General features: G+C 53.3%; 1 protein-coding gene across 1 annotated transcript in view; it reads right to left on the bottom strand.

Moving 5' to 3' along the window:
* SPNS3 (SPNS lysolipid transporter 3, sphingosine-1-phosphate (putative)) overlaps positions 1–19,225 on the bottom strand; it is a 54,823-nt gene extending 35,598 nt beyond the window's left edge. Inside the window, exons 1-7 of the mRNA XM_019013495.4 lie at positions 18,789–19,225; positions 13,101–13,166; positions 7,627–7,763; positions 6,598–6,749; positions 5,836–5,902; positions 4,499–4,647; positions 3,419–3,571 (exon numbers count right to left, since the gene is read on the bottom strand). Of these exons, the coding sequence (XP_018869040.2) occupies positions 3,419–3,571; positions 4,499–4,647; positions 5,836–5,902; positions 6,598–6,749; positions 7,627–7,763; positions 13,101–13,166; positions 18,789–18,987 (923 nt within the window). The 5' untranslated portion in view covers positions 18,988–19,225. The remainder of the gene's footprint in view (positions 1–3,418; positions 3,572–4,498; positions 4,648–5,835; positions 5,903–6,597; positions 6,750–7,626; positions 7,764–13,100; positions 13,167–18,788) is intronic.
* Between the last annotated feature and the right edge of the window lie 2,038 nt (positions 19,226–21,263).

Raw genomic sequence — 21,263 nt, 5'->3', positions numbered from 1 at the left:
CCCTGTCTCATCCTGGGGATCCCACTGGCCATGTGGGTGATCACCCTGCACCCCAGGTCCCAGTCTGCCTCATCTCCATTGACCCTTACCCTTTCACCCCCCAAAACTGCCCCACTCAAAATCTGAATTCCAGGGTCCCACCCTGGCTCCAACCTTCTCTCTTTCCAGCTCCCAGTACTAAGAGGAATGGAGGGAAGCAAACATGTATTTACTGAGCCCCTGTGATACACCCGGCCCTTGTCTGGGCTCTCTACACGCCCTCCCTCCTTGAATCCCATCCTTCCACTCCCTGTCTTTGAACCCCTCTCAGGCAGCCCCTACCTGACTTCCGTCCCTTTCCCACCCACTTTTAGAGCCACTTCTACTCTGCTTGGCTTCCCCTTGTACATCCTTCCTGTGGAGACTTGTCCCTCCAAAATAACCTCCACACAGGCTCCCCAGGAGTGCATTTTGTGGCAGGAGATCTGTGGTGGGAGGAGTTCCAGATCAGAAAGATTTCGTCTCTACAAAAAATTTTTAAATCATCCAGCCTTGGTGGCATGCACCTGTAGTCCCAGCTACTCAGGAGGCTGAGGCGGGAGGATCGCTTGAGCTCAGAAGTTCGAGGCCACAGTGAGCTATGATCATACCACTGCACTCCAGCTTGGGCAACAATTCCCAGATGGATAGGTGAGCAAGGTGAGGCTGAGAAAAGTCAAGGCCAAGATTACCCAGCTGGTAAATTACAGACCAGGATTTGAATACACATCTTCACCCTCCTGGTCCATTCTGCACCCTCCAGCCCCCTTTTAAAGGAGCTCAAAGGGGACCAGGCAAGGTGGCTTAAGCTTGTAATCCCAGCACTTTGGGAGGCTGAGGTGGGTGGATCACTTGAGGTCAGGAATTCAAGACCAGCCTGGCCAATACAGCAAAACCCCGTCTCTACTAAAAAAATAAAATAAAATAAAATACAAAAATTAGCTGGGAACAGTGGTGGGCACCTGTAATCCCAGCCTACTCAGGAGGTTGAGGCAGGAGAATCACTTGAATCTGGGAGGTGGAGGTTGCAGTGAGCTGAGATCACACCACTGCACTCCAGCCTGGGCAAGAGAGCAAGACTCCGTCTCAAAAACAAAACAAAACAAAACAAATAAAGGAGCTCAAAGGGAACGCTGAGACTGTGCCCAGCGTGAACTCTTGAAAACACCAGTCCAACCAGGATCTTTCCAACCTCTCAGTAGCTCCCTGTCGTCCTCTGAGCAAGCTCCTGACCAGCACTGATGGTTCTGTGGGACTGGTCCATGCTGACCGATGTAGCTTGCCCTTTCTTATCCCACTCTCACTTTGCACAAATGACTGAGAATTCTCTAAATTCTCTACCAAAAGTACAAAAAGTAGCTGGGCGTGGTGGTGTGCACCTGTAGTCCCAGCTACTTGGGAGGCTGAGGCAGGAGAATCACTTGAACCCGGGAGGCCGAGGTTGCAGTGAGCCAAGATCGTGCTACTGCACTCCAGCCTAGCAACACAGCAAGACTCTGTCTCAAATGAAACAAAAAAAAAAAAAAAGAAGAAGAAGAAGAAGAAGAAGAAGAAGAAGTGCTTTCCAAACCTTCCCAGCCTTCCAAGCTGTGCGAGGTCTGGCTCAGCCCAGTCAAATGACCCAAATCCCGGATGTATGCTAGCTGCCTCTGAGTCCTGGTCTGGGCTGACCTTGGCAGGTTCTCGAGATATTCATGAGACTTAGGATTGATTATTTAGACAGGCTGCCTGAAAAGGCACCCCCGCCAGCCCCTGAGCAGGAGGGGCAGCCAGAGGACATGCCCCAGCTACCAAGCCCTTCATGTTCCCTCCATCCACACAGGGCCTTCCCAGCATCACAGACGCTTACAGCCAAGAGAGCCCTTAAAGACCTGTAAGTTCGGCCGGGCGCGGTGGCTCACGCCTGTAATTCCAGCACTTCGGGAGGCTGATGCGGGCCAGTCATTCGAGGTCAGGAGTCCGAGACCAGCCTGCCCAACATGGTGAAACCCCATCTCTACTAAAAATAAAAAAAAAATAAAAAAAAAAATAGCCGGGCACGGTAGCACATGCCTGTAATCTTAGCTATTTGGGAGGCTGAGGTAGGAGAATCACTTGAACCTGGGAGGTGGAGACTGCAGTCAGCGAAGATTGTGCCACTGCACTCCAGCCTGGGCAACGAGAGTGAAACTCTGTCTCAAAAAATAATAATAAAATAAATAAAATAAAATAAAAATAGCCAGGCATGGTGGCGTGTGCCTGTGGTCCCAGCTACTTGGGAGGCTGAGGTGGGAGGATTGCTTAAGCCTGGGAGGTCGAGGCTGCAGCGAACTGTGTTTGTACCACTGCACTCCAGCCTGGTGACAGAGCGAGACCTTGACTCAAAAAAGAAAGAAAAGAAGAGAAGTAAGGAAGGGAGGGAGGGAAGGAGGCAGGGAGGGGTAGGGAGAGAGAGAGAGGAGGGGAGAGGGGGAGGGAGGGAGGGAGAGAGAAAGAGAGAAGGAAGGAGAGAAGAGAAGAGAGGAGAAGAGAAGAGAGAAAAGAGGAGGAAGAAGGAGGAGGAGGGAAGGAGAAGGTAGGCATAGGTGCAGTCAGCAGAGGACGAGTGTCGCCAAAACCCTGGGGGAGGATGGAGCTCCAGGGAAGAAGATAGCATCCCCAGGAGCCCCCAGGACCCACCAGGACAGGGTCAGAGAGGAGGAAGGGACCGCAAGGAGGCTGGAGAGCAGCCCCTGGAGGCAGGGAGGAGGCCGGGGTGAAGGGTTCCGGGAGGAGGAGGAGAGAAGGAAGGGAGGATTGAAGGATGTCCTTGACTCAGCATCAAGTGGTCACTGGAGCTCTTGGAGAACAGGGTCAAAGGCGATAGGAACAGAAGTGGAGCCCAGCCGGGCAGCAGACAGCCAGGCAGGAAGCGGGAGAGGGCGTGCCCTGAGGGCAGAGTGCCCGCGCCTCCCCTCCCGGCAGCCTTCCCACACACGTGAAATCCCAAAACCAGCGAAGTAACAAGGCCTCCCAGGCCCCAGTTTGCCATCTGTAAAATGGGATGCCCTCACGGAAGACGCTACAGGCCCCTCTAAAGGGTGGCTGCCTAAGGCTCCTCTCATCCCACCGCCCCACAGAAGCCTCACCCCCATTTCCCACCAGTGCCTTCTGGAGCCCACAGCAGCCCCAAGAGTGGAGATATGGGGAATTCAGCCCAGAGAGGACAAGAGAGCTGGCCATGGCCACCCAGAGTGGCAGAGGCTCGGCCAGAGCCAGAGCCAGGCCTCCTGCTGCCATCTGGGTCCTGAGCTCCACTGTCTTCACACAGCACCACATGCCCCACCCCAAGAAACTGAATTTTGGAGCTCAGAACCTCAGAACTTCCTCAGCAAGAGCCCCCGCGCCGGGCCAGGTGCCCAGGGCCCTCGGACGCCCTCACCTGTCGGGGTTGCTGCACGGCTCCTGGAAGCAGGGAGGCTGCAGCCCATGAACCACGCGTGCCTCGAGCAGAAACTTGGGGGCCCAGAACCCCAGGGCTCCAGTCACAAAGGCCATGGCGGTCACTCCGAGGGTTGACCACACGAAACTCCAGCTGCAAGACGAGGTGCCCCAGCTGGATTCAGGAGAGGGCTGGGGCAGAAGGGGCCTGTCCACTCCTCCCCACTCCTGGGCAGTCTAGGAACTTTCCCATCTTGTCTCATTACCTTCAAGATTCCATAGGTAGCATTTGCTACCCCTCTTTACAGATAGGCAAACTGAGGCTCCGAAGAAGACACTCAGGTTACCCCAAGCTCCAGCCTCCAGATCCTTCCTGGCAGCACCCTGAGCTCCAGCCTCCCCAACATTTCTGAGACCCCCCCAACTCACACACCTTGCCTCCTCCTCCCTCCTCTCTGCAGGACCAAATCTCCCCATCCTGGGAGGCCCCCATCCAGCATCACATTCTCCAGGAAGCTGTCCCTGCCTGCCCCATCTTCCTCTGAGTCCTCCCGACCGGTTTCACAGCTCAGTAACAGAATTGAATCCTGTCCATGCCCTGCCTTGCAGTGAATCATGAGGCCTGGGACCAGCAGTTGACTCCTGCTGGCCTCCCCCAGCATGGCTGGCACAGAGGATCATGCATGCCATGAGGCTTGGAGAGGTGAGTGATGAATTCCCAGCATCCTCCCAGCAACCCGGAGAAGGGGGCAAGGCTGGAGAATTCCATCCATTGAATACAAAGGACATTGAGGCTCTGAGTGCTGGAGCCACTTATGGGCAGGGCAGAGGGAAGGCTGGGGCTCATGCCATCTCCCTTCCACTCTGTCCATATTTCTGTCACATGGCAAGGTGATGGAGGCTGAGCCCTAAGGGAGGGAGAGGGACTTCAGTTGGTAAGTGCGATCTCAGAGAAAGAGGAGGGCTGTGAACACTGGGACAACCAGGGAGGGCTCCCTGGAGGTGGAGAGAGGGGGTCAGTGATGCTGGGGCAGACAAATAGGTTTTTCTGTGCCTTGCAGGGGGTAGCAGGGACACTCACTTTTTCCCCAGGTATCTGACGTCCTCACACCAGCTGCTCCTGAAGCCCCCCGCGGCCCCCTCCCCCTGTGTCTCGGCAGCTCCCCGGGGTGGGTCTGGAACCAGCAGGATAAGCAGGATCAAGGCCACGGCCTCCAGGCAGGGCATGATCTGGGGACAGGAGGGCCCAGGAAGCTCAGGGCTGCATATTATCACAGCCCAAGAGACCCCCGGGGGCAACTGGCCACAGTATCAGCCAGTGGCTGACCTCTGGTGTCCAAGCCCTGGGGGTAGTGGGGGTGACCTGATTCCTGGATGCTGGTATCCACAGAGCAGGATGTACCACTGTTTCTCAGCCCTCACCACTGCAGCCTTTCCAGGGAGTGGAGTCTCTTTGGGACTTCATGTAATTCCCGTCTTTCCAGTACAGACACCACTCTTTTGAGGTCAGTGGGCCTGAGATGGTTGAGAACAGGGACCCTCGCTACACTGGCCCTGCCTCCTGAGTACTTGCTGTCCTAGAGCTGATCTTTCCCTGGCCCAGGCCTCCATCTGCCACACAGTCCTGCCCTGGCATCCTCTCCTAGCGGCCCCTCTGCTCAAACCCCAAGGACGGGGCTCTCACTACCCACCTTGGGGCAGCCTTCAAACAGCTGAGACCATGAGAAGGTTTATTCAAGCCAGGTCAGACCTGCCTCCTTGAAGCCCACCCCACCCCTGAGATTCCAAATCTGGCTTCAGCGCTTCACACGCCAGCTCCCCGGCACTGGCCTGGCTCCACAGTGGTCTGCGCGCAGCCTGCATTCCCACCAAGCTGCGCTCCCAGGGCTGAGCTCAGCACCCTCCACTGTGGAGCTCCTTCCTCTTCAGAATGGTCCCTCTCCGTGCCCACGTTGGAAACACAAGGGCTGGAGCCCCAGCGGGGCCTGCCCGGCATCTTCCTGAGCATTCTGCTCAACTGCTGAGCAAGCCTAGCTGCCAGTCCTCAAGGGCCTCCTCTACACCCTGACCCTGCGGCTTGGAACTTCCATCTCTCATCTCACTGATCCTCAAGATGCCTTAGGTAGCATTTACTGCCCCCGCTTTACCGACCGGCAAACTGAGGCTCTGAAGAAGGTGATCTGCTTGAGATCACACAGCTGGTAAACTAAGCAGCCAGCTTTTGAGCCCACGGCCACCACTTCCACAACCCATGCTCCCTATGAGGCCCCAAATGTCCAAAGCCGCCAATGCCTGACCACCCCCCCCGCCCCCCTAATGGCGCCGGGTGCTACGCCAAGTGGCTAAGGTCACCCAAGGCTGGAAAGTCCCTGCCGGTCCAGAGGGAAAGCAGAGGGAAGAAAAGGAAGCTGGACTCACTCGGAGGGCCCAGCGCCAGTTCCCAGTCAGCATCGTCACAGCCGACCCCAGCACGTAGCCCAGACCACTGCAACAGAGGGGCAGGGGCGATGGGCTGTGAGGGGAGGGAGGCGGAGGGCAGACCCCACCACCAGCATGACCCAGGGTGCCCCCCCATGCCCCAGGGAGCTGGCTCTCTGCAGGCTCAGAGCTGTTTCACTGAGGAAAGTAAGCCACGTGAGGCCCAGATGTCCACTGCCCTTGGTCAAGTCACCAATGACCTCTGGCTCCTGGCCCATCCCCAGCGCCACTCTCTCCACCTATGGAAACACATACCCTACACCCTCCTGCCCAAGGCTGGGCCCTGCTTGAGTCAGGCAAGTTCAGGAAACCTGGGTCAGAGGCCAGGGTCCTGATTGCAAATCCTGCTCTGGCCTAGCCTGTTGTGGGGTGCAGGGCCTGGCCCTAACACGCTTCCTCACCTTACCTCCCATAGCCGGCCCCTCCCTGGGTGGGCCACACTGCCGAGTGTATGAATCTATACGGCACATCCTCATCACCTCTACTCCTCCCCCAGCCCATCAGCTGGTGTCACTGCCCCCGTTTACAGATGAGGAAACTGAGGCTAGGAGAGGCAGACTCACATGGTGAGGGAGGGGTAGCATTGGGACTCAAATCCCAGCCCTCCTGGTTTGACCTCTCCTACCCACGTCCAGCCCCTGTTCTGACTCCTTTGGGCCTCAGTTTACCACCTGGGGAAGTAGACCCATGGGTGATACCAACCTTCCAACGGGGATAAAGATGTAGAAGATGGCCAGCACGCGGGTGCGCTGGTCCCTCACGAAGAGGTCGCCCAGGACGGTGGGCGCGATGGTGGAGTAGCTGGCCGAGCCAGTGCCCACGATGCCCCGGGACAGGAAGAAGAGCCAAGAATACTGGGCGAGCAGGCACAAGACCACGGTGAGTTCCAGAAATCACCCATAGGGCCAGGGACCCGAGGGTTTGTCGGAGGAGCCAAGGGGACCTCATGACACAGGACCCCAGAGTAGGGAGAGGGGATCGGGGCTACAGACACCTCTCCACTCCAGGTTCCCAAAGTCAAACGTGTGTCCCCTGCAGCCACCACCTGCCCCCCTGCCCAGGGGAGCCCTTTTCCTGGGTCCCACCATTGCTAACCAGGCCAGTTCCCCAAGACAGCAGCTGTTACCCACAGCCCCACCCCCAGCAGAGTCGGGCATAAATGAAGCTGGTGCGGCAGTGAGAGGTAGGAGAGAGGAGGCCTCCTGTTAAGAAAGTCCACTGGCTTGGCCAGGCATGGTGGCTCATGCCTGTAATCCCAGCACTTTAGGAGGCCGAGGTGGGTGGATCACCTGAGGTTGGGAGTTCGAGACCAGCCTGGCCCACATGGTGAAACCCTGTCTCTACTAAAAAATACAAAAATTAGCTGGGCGTGGTGGCACGTGCCTGGTATCCCAGCTACTCTGGAGGCTGAGACAGGAGAATCGCTTGAACTCGGGAGGCAGAGTTTGCAGTGAGTCGAGATCACGCCATTGCACTCCAGCCTGGGCAACAAGAGCGAAATTCTGTCTAAAAAAAAAAAAAAAAGTCCACCAGCTCTACCCTGTGCAGACTCAGGCTGGAGACTGGAGACTGTGCTCTCACCTCCTCTCCCAGCCCTCAGTGCAATCCCTGATCCAGTCACAGCCAGGAATGGAGCAGAATTGTCCCCACGCAGCTCTGACGGGGCTGAATCAGGGAGGAAGCAGGTGGGGAAGGGGCCTCAGGGGCCTGGACAGGGGCATGGACACCTACCCGGGGGGAGATGAAGGAGCTAGAGAGGCCAGCTCCTGACCACAGCAAGATCCCAAAGCTCATGGTGGCCTTGCGGCTATGTCGGTCGCCCAGGTAGCCAAACACAGGTGCAGACAGCAGCAGGCAGCTAACGAAGACTGAAGGAGACACACAGGGGCAGCCTGGATCCCCCCACGACCGTGGCAGGGCAGACGGCCCAGCAGGCCCAGGGAAGGAGCCTGACTCAGATGCCACAAGCTGGCATCTTGGCAGTGGGCCCAGGGTATGAGGAAGAAAAGATAAGGTGAACCTGAACCTCACAGTGCGTGGCCAACATGCAGCCCCAGCCCAGAGTGTGGAGGCCTCAATCTGGCCCCAAACCCAAAGCCCAGCTCTGCCGCTTGCTCTGAGTATCACCCCAACACTGGAGAGGTCACCATCCTCTCCCATGATGGTGAAGGTGAGATGGGAACTGAATGTGGAGCGTCAGGCATGGAACAGATGCCAGTTTCCCGGCTTTACAAACACACATGACCCCCGTGAGCCTGGATATGGCGACAGGTCTGATTTTTCATTCATGCACCTACTGGGGCAACGGGGAGCGGGGAAAGAGGGAAGTCAGCCTGGGCCTACTCTGAGCAGCAGATGAGGACGCTTTAGAATGAGCACACTGGGCCGGGCGTGGTGGCTCACGCCTGTAATCCCAGCACTTTGGGAGGCTGAGGCGGGCAGATTGCCTGAGCTGAGGAGTTCAAGACCAGCCTGGGCAACATAGTGAAACCCCATCTCTACTAAAAAAAAAAAAAAAAAAAAAAAAAAAAAATTAGCCAGGCGTGATGGTGGGCACCTGTACTCCCAGCTACTCGAGAGGACGAGGCACAAGAATCGTTTGAACCTGGGAGGCGGAGGTTGCAGTGAGCCGGGATCACGCCACTGCACTCCAGCCTGGGCGACAGAGCAAGACTTGGACTCAAAAAAAAAAAAAAAAAAAAAGAATAAGCATATTGACTGTGAACTAGTGATGATTCCAGGAAGCCAGGAAAAAGTTGGTTTTCCTACATAGGTAAAATGTTCCCTGGACACAGCTGCATTTATACTTTTATTTTACTTTTTGAGACAAAGTCTCGCTCTGTCACCCAGGCTGGAGTGCAGTGGTTCAATCTCAGCTCCCTGCAGCCTCTGCCTCCTGGCCTCAAGCCATCCTCCCACCTCAGCCTCCAGAGTAGTTGAGACTACAGGCAAGTACCACCACACCTGGCTAATTTTTGTAGTTTTTGCAGAGACGGGGTTTCACCATCTTGTGCAGGCTGGTCTCGAACTCCTGGGCTCAAGGGATCCACCCACCTCGGCCTCCTAAAGTGCTGGGGTTACAGGCGTGGGCCACTGCGCCTGGCCCACTGTCCATTTTTCTATTGGGCTGTTGTTTGTTAATATGTTTTGGGAATAAGTTCCCATAGTCTTTTATATTTGTTTTAAGAATTAGAAACGCAACTTCTGGGACTAAGTTGGCTGGGTTTAAATCCTGGCTCGCCACTTTCTAGCTATGTGACCTTGGGTAGATTCCTTAACTCTTCGTGTTCCCCTTTCATCAACAGTGCTATTCCCTTGTTTGGTTGCTGAGAGAATTAAGTAAAATAAAGCACATAAAAGTTATCTGCATAGCTTCATGTAAATGTCCAATAAATGTTATCTATTATTATTACTGATTGCATAATTTCAATCACCATCATACGGAAGTGTTTAGCTTTGTAGTCAAATTTATTAACCTTCTGGAGGGGCAAGTGTTATTTCATATCTTGTTTATGCATATCTTCTTTATCCAAAAGTTATAAAACTATTTCCCAGCCGGGCGTGGTGGCTCACGCCTGTAATCCCAGCACTTTGGGAAGCCAAGGCCAGTGGATCACCCAAGGTCAGGAGTTCGAGACCAGCCGGGCCAACATGGTAAAATCCCATCTCTACTAAAAATACAGAAATTAGCTGAGCATGGTGGTGGGCGCCTGTAATCCCAGCTACTGGGGAGGCTGAGGGAGAAGAATTGCTTGAACCTGGGAGGTGGAGGTTGCAGTGAGCTGAGATTGCACCACTGCACTCCAGCCTGTGTGACAGAGCGAGAGTCTCTCTCAAAAAAAAAAAAAAAACAAAAAGCAAACAAACAACAACAAATATGTATATATCCTCATATTCCTCACATGCAGGGATCACTTGCAGGCTGTTTTAAGTGCCTTAAACCTGCAGACGCTCTGTGAATCTGCAGATGCCCTTCCCAAGGGGAAAACAGACACTCCTCATTCCCAAGATCTCCTAATTCAAATCATTTCTGTGACACAGTGGGTGAAATGAATGCTCCCAGAGTTAAAAGACAGACTCTGGAGGCACACGTCCTGGATTCAAATCCCAGCTTCAGCAAGTCTCATAACTTCTCTAAGCCTCAGTTTCACCATCTGTAAAATGGACATAATAGTAAAACCTGCCTGGTGGGATTGTCGTGAAGATTAAATAAGTTGGTATTTAAAGCACTTAGAATCGTGCCTGACATGTGGTAAGGGCCAAGTCAGTGTTAGTTTTAAATATTATTAATTAATGAACTCACTCCAGCAGCCTCTCTATCCCATGGGTGGCTGGAGGGAGCCTGACCACTGCCTCTTCTCACCTTCCACTCCTCTTCTCTTTTTTTGTTTTTTTTTTTGAGACAGTCTCGCTCTGTGGCCCAGTCTGGAGTGCAGTGGCACGATCTCAGCTCACTGCAACCTCTGCCTTCTGGGCTCAAGTGATTGTCCTGCCTCAGCCTCCCAAGTAGCTGGGATTCCAGGCACCTGCCACCACACCTGGCTAATTTTTGTATTTTTAGTAGAGACGAGGTTTCACCATGTTGGCCAGGCTGGTCTCAAACTCTCGACCTCAGGTGATCCACCCAGCCTCCCAAAGTGCTGGGATTACAGGCGTGAGCCACCGCGCCCAGCCCAACCCCTCTATCTCTTCAACACCCTCTCCCTCAGTCATCAGTTTCCACTTCTCAGCAGCCCTGTGGACAGACAGGGTCTAGGGCCATAGAACAGCAACCGGAAAAGGTAAAGAGACTCACCTGAGGCCACCAGAGACCAGCCTGGTCATCAGGCCTCCAAGCCCACTGTCCTTTCATGAAATTTTTGAGCTGCTTCTGCAAAGATGACCCTTCTCTTTACCTACTCCCAAACACACACACACACACACACACACACACACACACACACACTTCTCCCTCCGTGGCCCAGGACTTGTAGTAATAATCTTGACCACTATGGTAAGAACCATACTATGGTAAGGGCCAGTGTGGTGGCTCACACCTGTAATCTCAACACTTTGGGAGGTCAAGGCTGGTGGACCACCTGAGGTCAGGAGTTCGAGACCAGCCTGGCCAACATGGTGAGACCCCCCCAACACACCCCCACCATCTCTACTAAAAGTACAAAAATCAGCCTGGCATGATGGCAGGTGCCTGTAATTCCAGCTACTTGGGAGGCTGAGGCAGGAGAATCACTTGAACCCAGGAGTCAGAGGTTGCAGTGAGCCGAGATCATGCCATTGCGCTCCAGCCTGAGCAATAAGAGCGAAACTCCATCTCAAGAAAAAAAGGAAAAAAAAAAGAACCAGTGAAGGGAAATGTTGACTAAACCACCATTATCTATTTAATCTAGAAGGTTGTAGGTGTTGAACCAAGATGGTCTCACTTTGGCCACAGATATGGCTGGAAGATCAGCATCAGCCGCTGCCTCTTGGCCACAAGACTGAGGGGCAATTGGAAACCATGCATGTTCTAAAGCCATGATCTTCTAACTGTTGCTCACGTAACTCTTTCGTCTTTTTTTTTTCCTTTCTGTGGAGAATGGGGTCTCACTATATTGCCCAAGCAGGTCTCGAACTCCTGGGCTCAAGCTATTCTCCCACCTCTGCCTCCCTAAGAGCTGGGATTACAGGCGTGAGCCACTGCACCCGGCTCTCATGTCACTCTTAAAGAAGTTTCTAGAACTATGTACTCCTCCACACATTTTCAGCTAACATTAAAATGTTCTTATCCCAAGTTTGAATCGTTGCCACGGATGGGATTTCCAGCGTTGTTGTGTATTTTTTTTAACTGTATTTTCATCCAAACTCTTGGAGCTACAGGGTTGAGTTTATTCAGTTTATGGGAAATGTCTACAGTAGAATCTAAGTAATAATGCCTGTCCTCTTTTGCCAAAGCAATTAGACGTCAAACTGATTATAAGAAAAATGTTGGCTTCATTTTCTTTCATTGAAAGAAATGTGTTGACATGCATCCCTGAGACCGCTATCTCACTTTGAATTCTAATTTGTAGATAAATAGTAGACACTGCACACGGGAACAGCTAGATAAGGCTTGGCTCCTTGCCTGCGCTTGTAGCCTGAGGCAAATCTCCCCAGCACGCTTCTCTTGATGCTCTCTGCTTTGCTCCCAAGGTCCCCCCGGGAGAAGCCGAGCATCCTTGTGGGGGCCTCTGTTTGATACCCTGGAGGTTTTTACACCCAGGAGCAGCACATCCAGGATGCGGAGAGGAGTCCCTTTCTGCTTACCGTGGTAGACAGGGAATTGTACAACGGAAGGAGAGGAAGGAGAACCACAGGCCGACCACAGGCTCCCCCTCAGGCAGGTCATTTTAGGAAAAAAACATACAGGCTTGAGAATCTAGAAATAAATCAGTCTCTCAAAACTCTCTGTGTTCATGTAACCCCTGGAAAGTGACTGTGTATCCCCAGTGATCCCTGTACCCCGGTTTGAGAGCCATGTTCTAAAGCCCTGAGATGATGGACTGTGAGGACCCTCGGTGCCTGCTGGTTACAGCCTTGGTGTGTGCACAGGCGTATCATGTGTTGTGACCATGTGTGTGCACATGTAGGTGTGTGGATATGCACACTGTGCGTGTGTGTCACCATCCAGGCACCCACAAGGGAAAAGCTAATGCCTCATGACCCCAACCGCTCTGATGTTGTAAAGGGACGTGTGGCTGCTCCCTGCTGCTGGGTGTCAGGCTCTCTGTGGGCCCAGAGTCCATCTGAGCCCATGCTGGGGGATGTGTCTGTCTGTGTCTGTCTGTTTGACTTTGTGTGTCCCAGTAATCAGATTTTTCAGGTCTGTGAGAGGAAAGCACACATCAGGATTTCTCAAAGCCCAGCAAGCCTCTGGTGCACCGCTGAGCCTCACCAACACGAAGGGAAGGAATGGCCAGCTCCACAGCCAGGACCTGAGGCTCGGGGACCTCTCCCAGCCCCACCTCCCCCTGCTCTCCCGCGGCACCCTACACTCACACTACCCCGGCTGTTCCAGCCCGGGCTCTCTCCTGCTCCTGCCTAGACTGTCCCTCAGGCCCATACCCCACCCACCCTCTGTGCCAGGGGACCCAGTGGGGCTGGAGCTGGGCACAGAACATGACCCACAGAAAGAGCCCACCCCAGCATGAACCCAGGGCCCCGGCTCCAGAGCCAGGGCTCCTCCTTACCAGTCTGAAGCAAACCAGCATGGTTGTCACTGATCTGGAAAACCTCCTGTATATCCAGCAGCACTCCTGCAGACAGAGGGACAGTGCTCAGGAAATGGGAAGTAGCCCTCCTGGCCTCTAAAGGCACCTGCTCCAGGTTTGGCACAGGGCCACAGCTGACCAGCACAGCACAGGGCATGGCACCCAAGCCCACTGTTCTCTCCCCCTCTCTCCCATACAGCTGTACAACCATGCACACGAGAGCAGGCACACAGAGAAACGTGTGCATTTCAAACACTCAAAGAAACAAGCATCCCTTGGCTGGGCGCGGTGGCTCACGCCTGTAATCTCAGCACTTTGGGAGGCCAAGGCTGGCGGATCACCTGAGGTCAGGAGCTTGAGTCAACGTGGTGAAACCCTGTCTCTACTAAAAATACAAAAAATTAGCCGGACGTGGTGGCGGGCGCCTGTAATCCCAGCTACTCGGGAGGCTGAGGCAGGAGAATTGCTTGAGCCTGGGAGGTGGAGGTTGCAGTGAGCCGAGATCGCGCCATTGCACTCCAGCCTGGGCAACAAGAGCCAAGCTCCATCTCAAAAAAGAAAGAAAAAGAAAGAAAGAAGCATCCCAAAGGCACAGACATTCACACACACACACTGACACATAAGCACGCAGCCACACGGCTCCTTCCCTCCTCTTCATATGGGAACACAGATATAGATACAAACAGGCATTCCCAGAGAAACACACCTGCAGAGGCACAAATACACACACACACACACACACACACACACACACACACAGGAACTCACACTCACAGACATGTACACCCAGCCTCACTCATACACCCAGACACACAGACACGTGTGCAGTGAGATGTGCACCCAGAGGCCTGCCCGCGTATGCACAGGCTCAGGGCTGCCATCCACACTGCAGTCAGAGGGGCGGCAGCCCCCTGTCGCTGCGCAGTGCACAGCCCTTTACTTAGGCCGCTGTGTAAACGGAAGTCCCTGGAGCTGTGCCTCACAGTGGCCTCGCTCGTGCACAAACACTGGAAATGCATAGATGAACATGTACGTACAAAGACGAACGTGTCCTGGCTTGCACGCACGCGCACACACAAGCCTGTTCTTCCAGAGGCACAGCAGTGGGCGCCCAGCCTAACGTAGAGAGAGAAAGTGGGTCTCCCAGACACCAGGGTCTGTTTCCTGATAGCCTCTTGGTGTCTTAGAAAGGGTTTGGGTCTGCAGCACCTGCTCACGTGAGCCATGCGGCTCTGGCCCTGTCATTATTATGAAGAAGAACAATCCTCACTTTCATGAGTCAGGAGGTGACTGACAGCCAGGCCCTGAGCTGTACACTCGCAGTTGTCATCCTAAAAGAGGGGGACTGTCGTTGCCCCCATTCTACAGATGAGGAAACAGAGGCTTTAGCGGCCCAAGGTTGCCCGTCTGAAGCTGGGGGAGCTGGGGCTCAAATCTCAGCCAGAGGCAGCCTGTCCACACACCCAGAACCACAGAAGGGGAGCAGAAGCCCCCAAGTGGGTCCCCGCAGAAACACCCACACCAAGAAAGCCCTGCGTGCACACCTCTAAGAGCTGCCCCATGCACATGAAGATCAAGGGATCAGAGGAGCAAAGCAAGAAATCCTTGTTCAGGGCCGGACGCGGTGGCTCACGCCTGTAATCCCAGCACTTTGGGAGGCCGAGGCCGGCAGATCTTGAGGTCAGGAGATCAAGACCACCGTAGCTAACACAGTGAAATCCCATCTCTATTAAAAAATACAAAAAATTAGCCAGGTGTCGTGGCACAGGCCTGTAGTCCCAGCTACTCAGGAGGCTGAGGCAGGAGAATCGCTTGAACCTGGGAGGCGGAGGTTGCAGTGAGCTGAGATCACGCCACTGCACTCCAGCCTGGCAACAGGGTGAGACTCCGTCTCCAAAAAAAAAAAGAAATCTTTGTTTAGACATTTAATTTGTCCCCAATTGCCACTGCAACCTGGCATACAAACTGTTATGTCTTTTCCCCCTTTTAATATTTTATTTTTTTATTTTTATTTTATTTATTTATTTTTATGAGACTGAATCTCACTCTTTCATCCAGGCTGAAGTGCAGTGACATGATCTCAGCTCACTGCAACCTTTGCCTCCTGGGTTCAGGCAATTTTCCTGCCTCGGCCTCCCGAGTAGCTGGGATTACAGGTGCCCGCCACCACGCCTGGCTAATTTTTGTATTTTTAGTAGAGACGGGGTTTCACCATTTTGGCCAGGCTGGTCTTGAACTCCTGATCTCAGGTGATCCACCTGCCTCAGCCTCTCAAAGTCCCCCTTTTATTATTTTAAATACACAAAGAAGACAGTCATTGGAAAGAAAAAAAGTAGACAACACAGGTAAGCAAAATAAATAGCTAAACGAAAATGCTCCAAATTGTGCCCATCTTCCATTTTCAGGAATGAGGACTCATTTTCAGGAATGAGGACTCATCCACTTGTTTTCTCTCCTCCTGGGCTCCTCCCAGCCCCATGGTGCTCTAGAGGTGATCCAGAGCCAGGCGTGCACCCACCCTTGCTTTCATCTGTAGCCTACCACCCTGGCCCCATAAGAGCTGTTTCCTGCAAGAACATTTTAGCTGTTTACCCCACCAGTTCCCAGATGCTCAGCACAGTTTCACTTCTCCAGGTCTCTATCCCCACAGTAACCACAGCCCCCTTTCTTGCACATATAGAGGAAGTGCTGATGGGGAAGGGACCTGGACAGGCAAGACTCGGAGTCTTAGGGCCCAGCCAGGGACCTCCAGGGCTAGCGGCAGAGATAGCGGGTCCCCAGGCTCGTGGGTTCAGGGAGCTCCACACTGGTGATTCCTGGCTCCCATCCACCTCTTGCTCCTTCTCGCCTTTGCGTGCCCTTGGCCCACACTCCAACTCAGGCCTCCTCAGCTTTGGCCTGATCCACTACAGCAGCCTCTGAACTGACTCCCTGGCTCATTTTGCCTCCATCAGGGCCTCAAATCCAATTATATGGCTCCCCATTGCCCAAGGCAGAAAGTCCAAGCTCCCAGTCTGGCACCCAAGAAGCTCTGTTCTCACCCCATACACCCCTTTGGAGTTTTTTGTTTGTTTCATGTATTTTGTTTTGCTTTGTTTTGGCTTTTTGTCTTTAGGGGTTTAGATAAGATCTTGCTCTGTCACTCAGGCTAGAGGGCTCACCGCAGCCTCAAGCAATCCTCCCGCTTCAGCCTCAAGCAATCCTCCTGCTTCAGCCTCCCGAGAGGCTGAAGACATCACTGTCCCTGGCTAATTTTTTAAATTTTTTGTAGAGACAAGGTTTTTCTATGTTACCCAGGCTGGTCTCGAACTCCTGACCTCAAGTGAGGAGGAAAAGCTCCTGACCTCTGAGCTCCTCAAAGACGATGACCAGGTCTGGGGATGGCTCTGCAGCCCCTAGAGTTTCATGATTCCGTAGCCACTCTCTGGCATGCTGAGCTGGTAACTGACAGATCGATGCCCAGGTCTCAGAGATGCCTGGCAGCTGCAGGCACCCTCCTGAGCTCCCAGCCCGGCCTGTGCCTCCCCCTTGTCTGGCCGCACCTCTCCGCCTCGCAGGACTGCCATCAACCAGCCTCTATCTCTGCCCCATGAGATGGTCATTCCTGAGTTCAGGGACTACAAGTCCGATTTCCTCCCTGGGTCCGCAGCAGCCACCAGGGGGTCCTGCCCACGGTTAGTGCTCAGCCGGTCTTGAATGAATGACTGAGTGAATGAATGAATGACAAGAAGAGAAGAGCAAGTGGAACCTCAATCAGCTGTTGTTATTGTTGTTGTTTGAGACACAGTCTCTCTCTGTCGCCCAGGCTGGAGTGCAATGGCACGATCTCAGCTCACCGCAACCTCCGCCTCCCGGGTTCAAGCGATTGTCCTGCCTCAGCCTCCCGAGTAGCTGGGATTACAGGTGCCCGCCACCTCGCCCGGCTAATTTTTGTATTTTTAGTAGAGACGGGGTTTCACCACGTCGGCCAGGCTGGTCTCGAATTCCTAACCTCGGGTGATCCACCCACCTCAGCCTCCCAAAGTGCTGGGATTACAGGTGTGAGCCACCACGCCTGGCCCCTGATCAGTCTTGAATGAATGAATGAGTGAGTGAGTTAGTGAATGAGTGACAGAAGACAGAGCAGGTTGAGCCCTGAAGCCTGCAAGAAGGAAGACAGGACGTGTGAGGTCTGCGAGCAGCCTGTTGTCCTAGAAACACAGCCAGCAGGAACTATTCTTGTCTGGCCCAGGCTACCCTGTCCTCCACCTAGAACCTGGGGGCCTCTGCCTGGAAGTCCTCCCTGCTGTCCTCACCCACCCACCCCTCATTATGTCTCTGGCCCCACCCCCTCTGTGCCCTCCCTTAATTTTTAAAAATATTTATTTATTTATTCTTTTTTTTTTTTTTTTTTTTTTGAGACAGAGCCTTGCTCTGTCGCCCAGACTGGAGTGCAATGGTGGGATCTTGGCTCAATGGTGGGATCTCGGCTCACTGCAACATCCACCTCCCAGGTTCAAGCAATTCTCTGCCTCAGCCTCCCCAGTAGCTGAGATTACAGGTGCCCGCTACCATGCTCGGCTAATTTTTGTAGTTTTAGTAGAGACAGGGTTTCACCATGTTGCCCAGGCTGGTCACAAAGTCCTCACTTCAAGTGATCCGCTCACCTTGGCCTCCCACAGTGCTGGGATTACAGGCCTGAGCCACCGCACCCAGCCCTAAAATATTTTTAATTTTTTAAATACAGACAGAGTCTCGGCTGGGCGCAGGGGCTCATGCCTATAATCCCAGCACTGTGGGAGGCCGAGGCAGGCGGATCACCTGAGGTCTGGAGTTCGAGACAGCCTGGCACACACGGCAAAACCCCGTCTCTACTAAAAATACAAAAACTAGCCTGGCGTGGTGGTATGCGCCCGTAGTCCCAGCTACTCGGGAGGCTGAGATAGGAATCGCTTGAACCTGGGAGGCAGAAGTTGCTGTGAGCCGAGATCGCTCCACTGCACTCCAGCCTGGGCGACAGATTGAGACTCTGTCTCAAGAAAAAAAAAAAGGCCGGGGGCGGTGGCTCATGCCTGTAATCCCAGCACTTTGGGAGGCCGAGGCGGGTGGATCACCTGAGGTCAGCAGTTCGAGACCAGCCTGACTAACATGGTAAAACCCCATCCCTACTCCTCTACTCAAAATACAAAAATTAGCCAGATGTGGTGGTGCATGCCTGTAATCCCAGCTACTCAGGAGGCTGAGGCAGGAGAATCACTTGAACCTGGGAGACAGAGGTTGCAGTGAGCTGAGATTGCGCCACTACACTCCAGCCTGGGCGACAGAGCGAGACTCTGTCTCAAAAAAATAAATAAATAAATAGAGACAGAGTCTCACTATATTGTCCAGGTTGGTCTCAAACTCCTGGGCTCAAGCAATCTTCCTGCCTCAGCCTCCCAAAGTGCTGGAATTACAAGCGGGAGCCACCATGCCCAGCCTGTGTCCCTTCTTAGTTGAGGCTGGATTGGGAACATCAGTTGGTCCTCCCTGATTCGAGCACAGCTGAAAACCACCTCTAGAGGTGAGAACACCAGAGATGGGCCCAGGAGCAGAAAGATGGGTGATGGCTGGAAGGCCACCATGGATCTGCAGCCCCTGGCTGGCGGGCACAGCAACAGGTGCTGCCCAGGGTAGCCATCCCCTCCTCACCTGCAATGATGAACCAGTTCATGTAATTCAGGAGGTTGATGTAGCAGAGCACGGCGGCAGCCACGTAGGCCCTCCACGGGGGCAGGCTCCAGGAGGTGGGCGTGATGGGAGGGGGACACTGCCTGCCTGGCCCTGGGGACTGGCCCTGCAGCCCTCCTGGCCCAGGCTCAGGGCACTCCGCTGACATCCCCCCAGACATGCCAGCCTGCAGCTCTTGGCCTGAGACCGGCGCCGGGACGAAGCAACATTAGCTCAGCACCAAGTCACTTCCTGTGGGGTCCCAGGCTCCAAACCTCAAAGCACCTGCCCTAACTGTTGGGCGTCTTATCGCAGGTTCCTCCTGACCCCACGGCAGCCTCACCAGTGCAATTTCCCCATCGTCAGCCTCTGAGACCTGCTACGGAGGAGAAGGGCTCCTGGCACCCCCACCCTGGGGGACTGGAGAACTCTGTGGTCCCCTTGATCTAGCCTGCAGCTTCAGTGGCTGCAGTGAGGAAGGGAAGCTTCCAGGGCAGGAAATGAGATGAGCCTCCCAGAGTGCTGCTTGCTGTGAGATGGTCTAGCTGCCCCTAAGGGACTATGAACCAATGCCTTGAAGCCGGGGCAAATGAGGAAGCCTGGGCGTTGGCCAAGACAGCAGCATTGCACTCGACTGCCAGGCAGGACGAGCACCTACCCAGGATCTAAGGTCCTTCCCGGAGAAACAAAGGTAGCAGAGGGGGCTGCCCACAATAAGACAGCCTGTGTGCAAAACTCATCAGTGGGGGCTAAATCTGGGGGGAAGACTTCAGTGAGGGGCAGGGTGTCAGCACGGTCACGAAGCATCTCTTGATAGATTGCTTATTAGTAACAAAAGGAAAAAGAGTAACTATACAGTAGAGGAATCAGACATCTTGACCAAGGTGTTAAAATAAATCACCTGTGAGAGGCAGGAGGGTGTCGTGTGCCTCCAGATGTGAAGGTCTTTGCAGGTCACAGCATCATCTATGCGGCATTCCAGCCAGGGAGGCACAACCGGAATCTCATCATGAGAAGACATCAGCCAGACGCGGTGGCTCGCACCTGTAATCCTAACACTGGGAGGCCAAGACAGGAGGATCATCCAAGCCCAGAAGTTTGTGACCAGCCTGGGCAACATGGTGAAACCCCATTGCTACAAAAATATCAAAAAAATAAAAAATTAAAAAAAAAAAATAGCTGGGTGTGGTGGTGTGCGTTCTACAGTCCCAGCTACTTGGGAGGCTGAGGCAGGAAGGATCGCCTTAGCCTGGGAAGTCGAGGCTGCAGTGAGCCATGTTCTTGCCACTGCACTCCAGGCTGGGTGACAAAGCAAGACCCCATCTCAAAAAAAAGAGTTTTTTTTTTAATTTTTAAAATGAAAAAACATCAGACAAGCCCAAATTGAGAAACACTATTTCTTTAAAGGGACTGTGTATTGAAAAATGTCAGAGTCATGAAAGACTAAGAAAGACTGAGGGAGCTAGGCGTGGTGGCTCACGCTTGTTATCCCAGCACTTTGGGAGGCCGAGGCGGGTGGATCACCTGAGGTCGGGAGTTCAAGATCAGCCTGACCAATGTGGAGAAACCTTGTCTCTACTAAAAATACAAAACTAACTAGGCATGGTGGCAGGTGCCCGTAATCTCAGCTACTCGGGAGGCTGAGGCAGGAGAATTGCTTGAACCCGGGAGGCAGAGGTTGTGGTGAGCCAAGATCACGCCATTACACTCCAGCCTGGGCAACAAGAGCAAAACTCTGTCTTGAAAAAAAAAAAAAATATTCTGAGGGAGTGTTTTGGATTAAAAGAGACAAAGAGAAAAGACAGGTCAGGCGCGGTGGCTCATGCCTGTAATCCCAGCACTTTGGGAGGCCCAGGCGGGCGGATCACGAGGTCAGGAGTTCGAGACCAGTCTGGCCAACATAGTGAAACCCTGTCTCTACTAAAAATACACAAAAAAGTAGCTGGGTGTGGTGGTGTGCACCTGTAGTCCCAGCTACTCAGGAGGCTGAGGCAGGAGAATCATGTGAACCCGGGAGGCAGAGGTTGCAGTGAGCCAAGATCGTGCCACTGCACTCTAGCCTGGGTGACAGAACAAGACTCCGTCTCAAAAAAAAAAAAAAAAAAAAGAGAGAGACAAGACAATAAGACAATTAAGGGCAGCACAGGATCCCAACCTCGCTCCTGTACTGGATCAACTGATAAAACTGGATCAGGAAGAAATAGCATATCAGCATCTGTGAACTATGGCTATGTAAGTAAATAAGTAAATATCCTTATCTGAAGTATCTAGAGGTACAGGGCCATGATGTATGCCACTCATTCTCAAACGGTTCAGGAAAAAATATTAGATATGTATAGTAAGAAAACAAATGGGGAAAATATTAATAATAGATGAATCTGGGTAAAGATCATAAGAGTTTCTTTGTGCTATATGATAAACTTTCTATAAGTTATAAATTATATCTAAACAAAAAGT

This window comes from Gorilla gorilla, chromosome 19, assembly GCF_029281585.2.
Source record: "Gorilla gorilla gorilla isolate KB3781 chromosome 19, NHGRI_mGorGor1-v2.1_pri, whole genome shotgun sequence".
Taxonomy (NCBI): Eukaryota; Metazoa; Chordata; class Mammalia; order Primates; family Hominidae; genus Gorilla; species Gorilla gorilla.
This window is presented reverse-complemented; position numbering and strand designations above follow the sequence as displayed.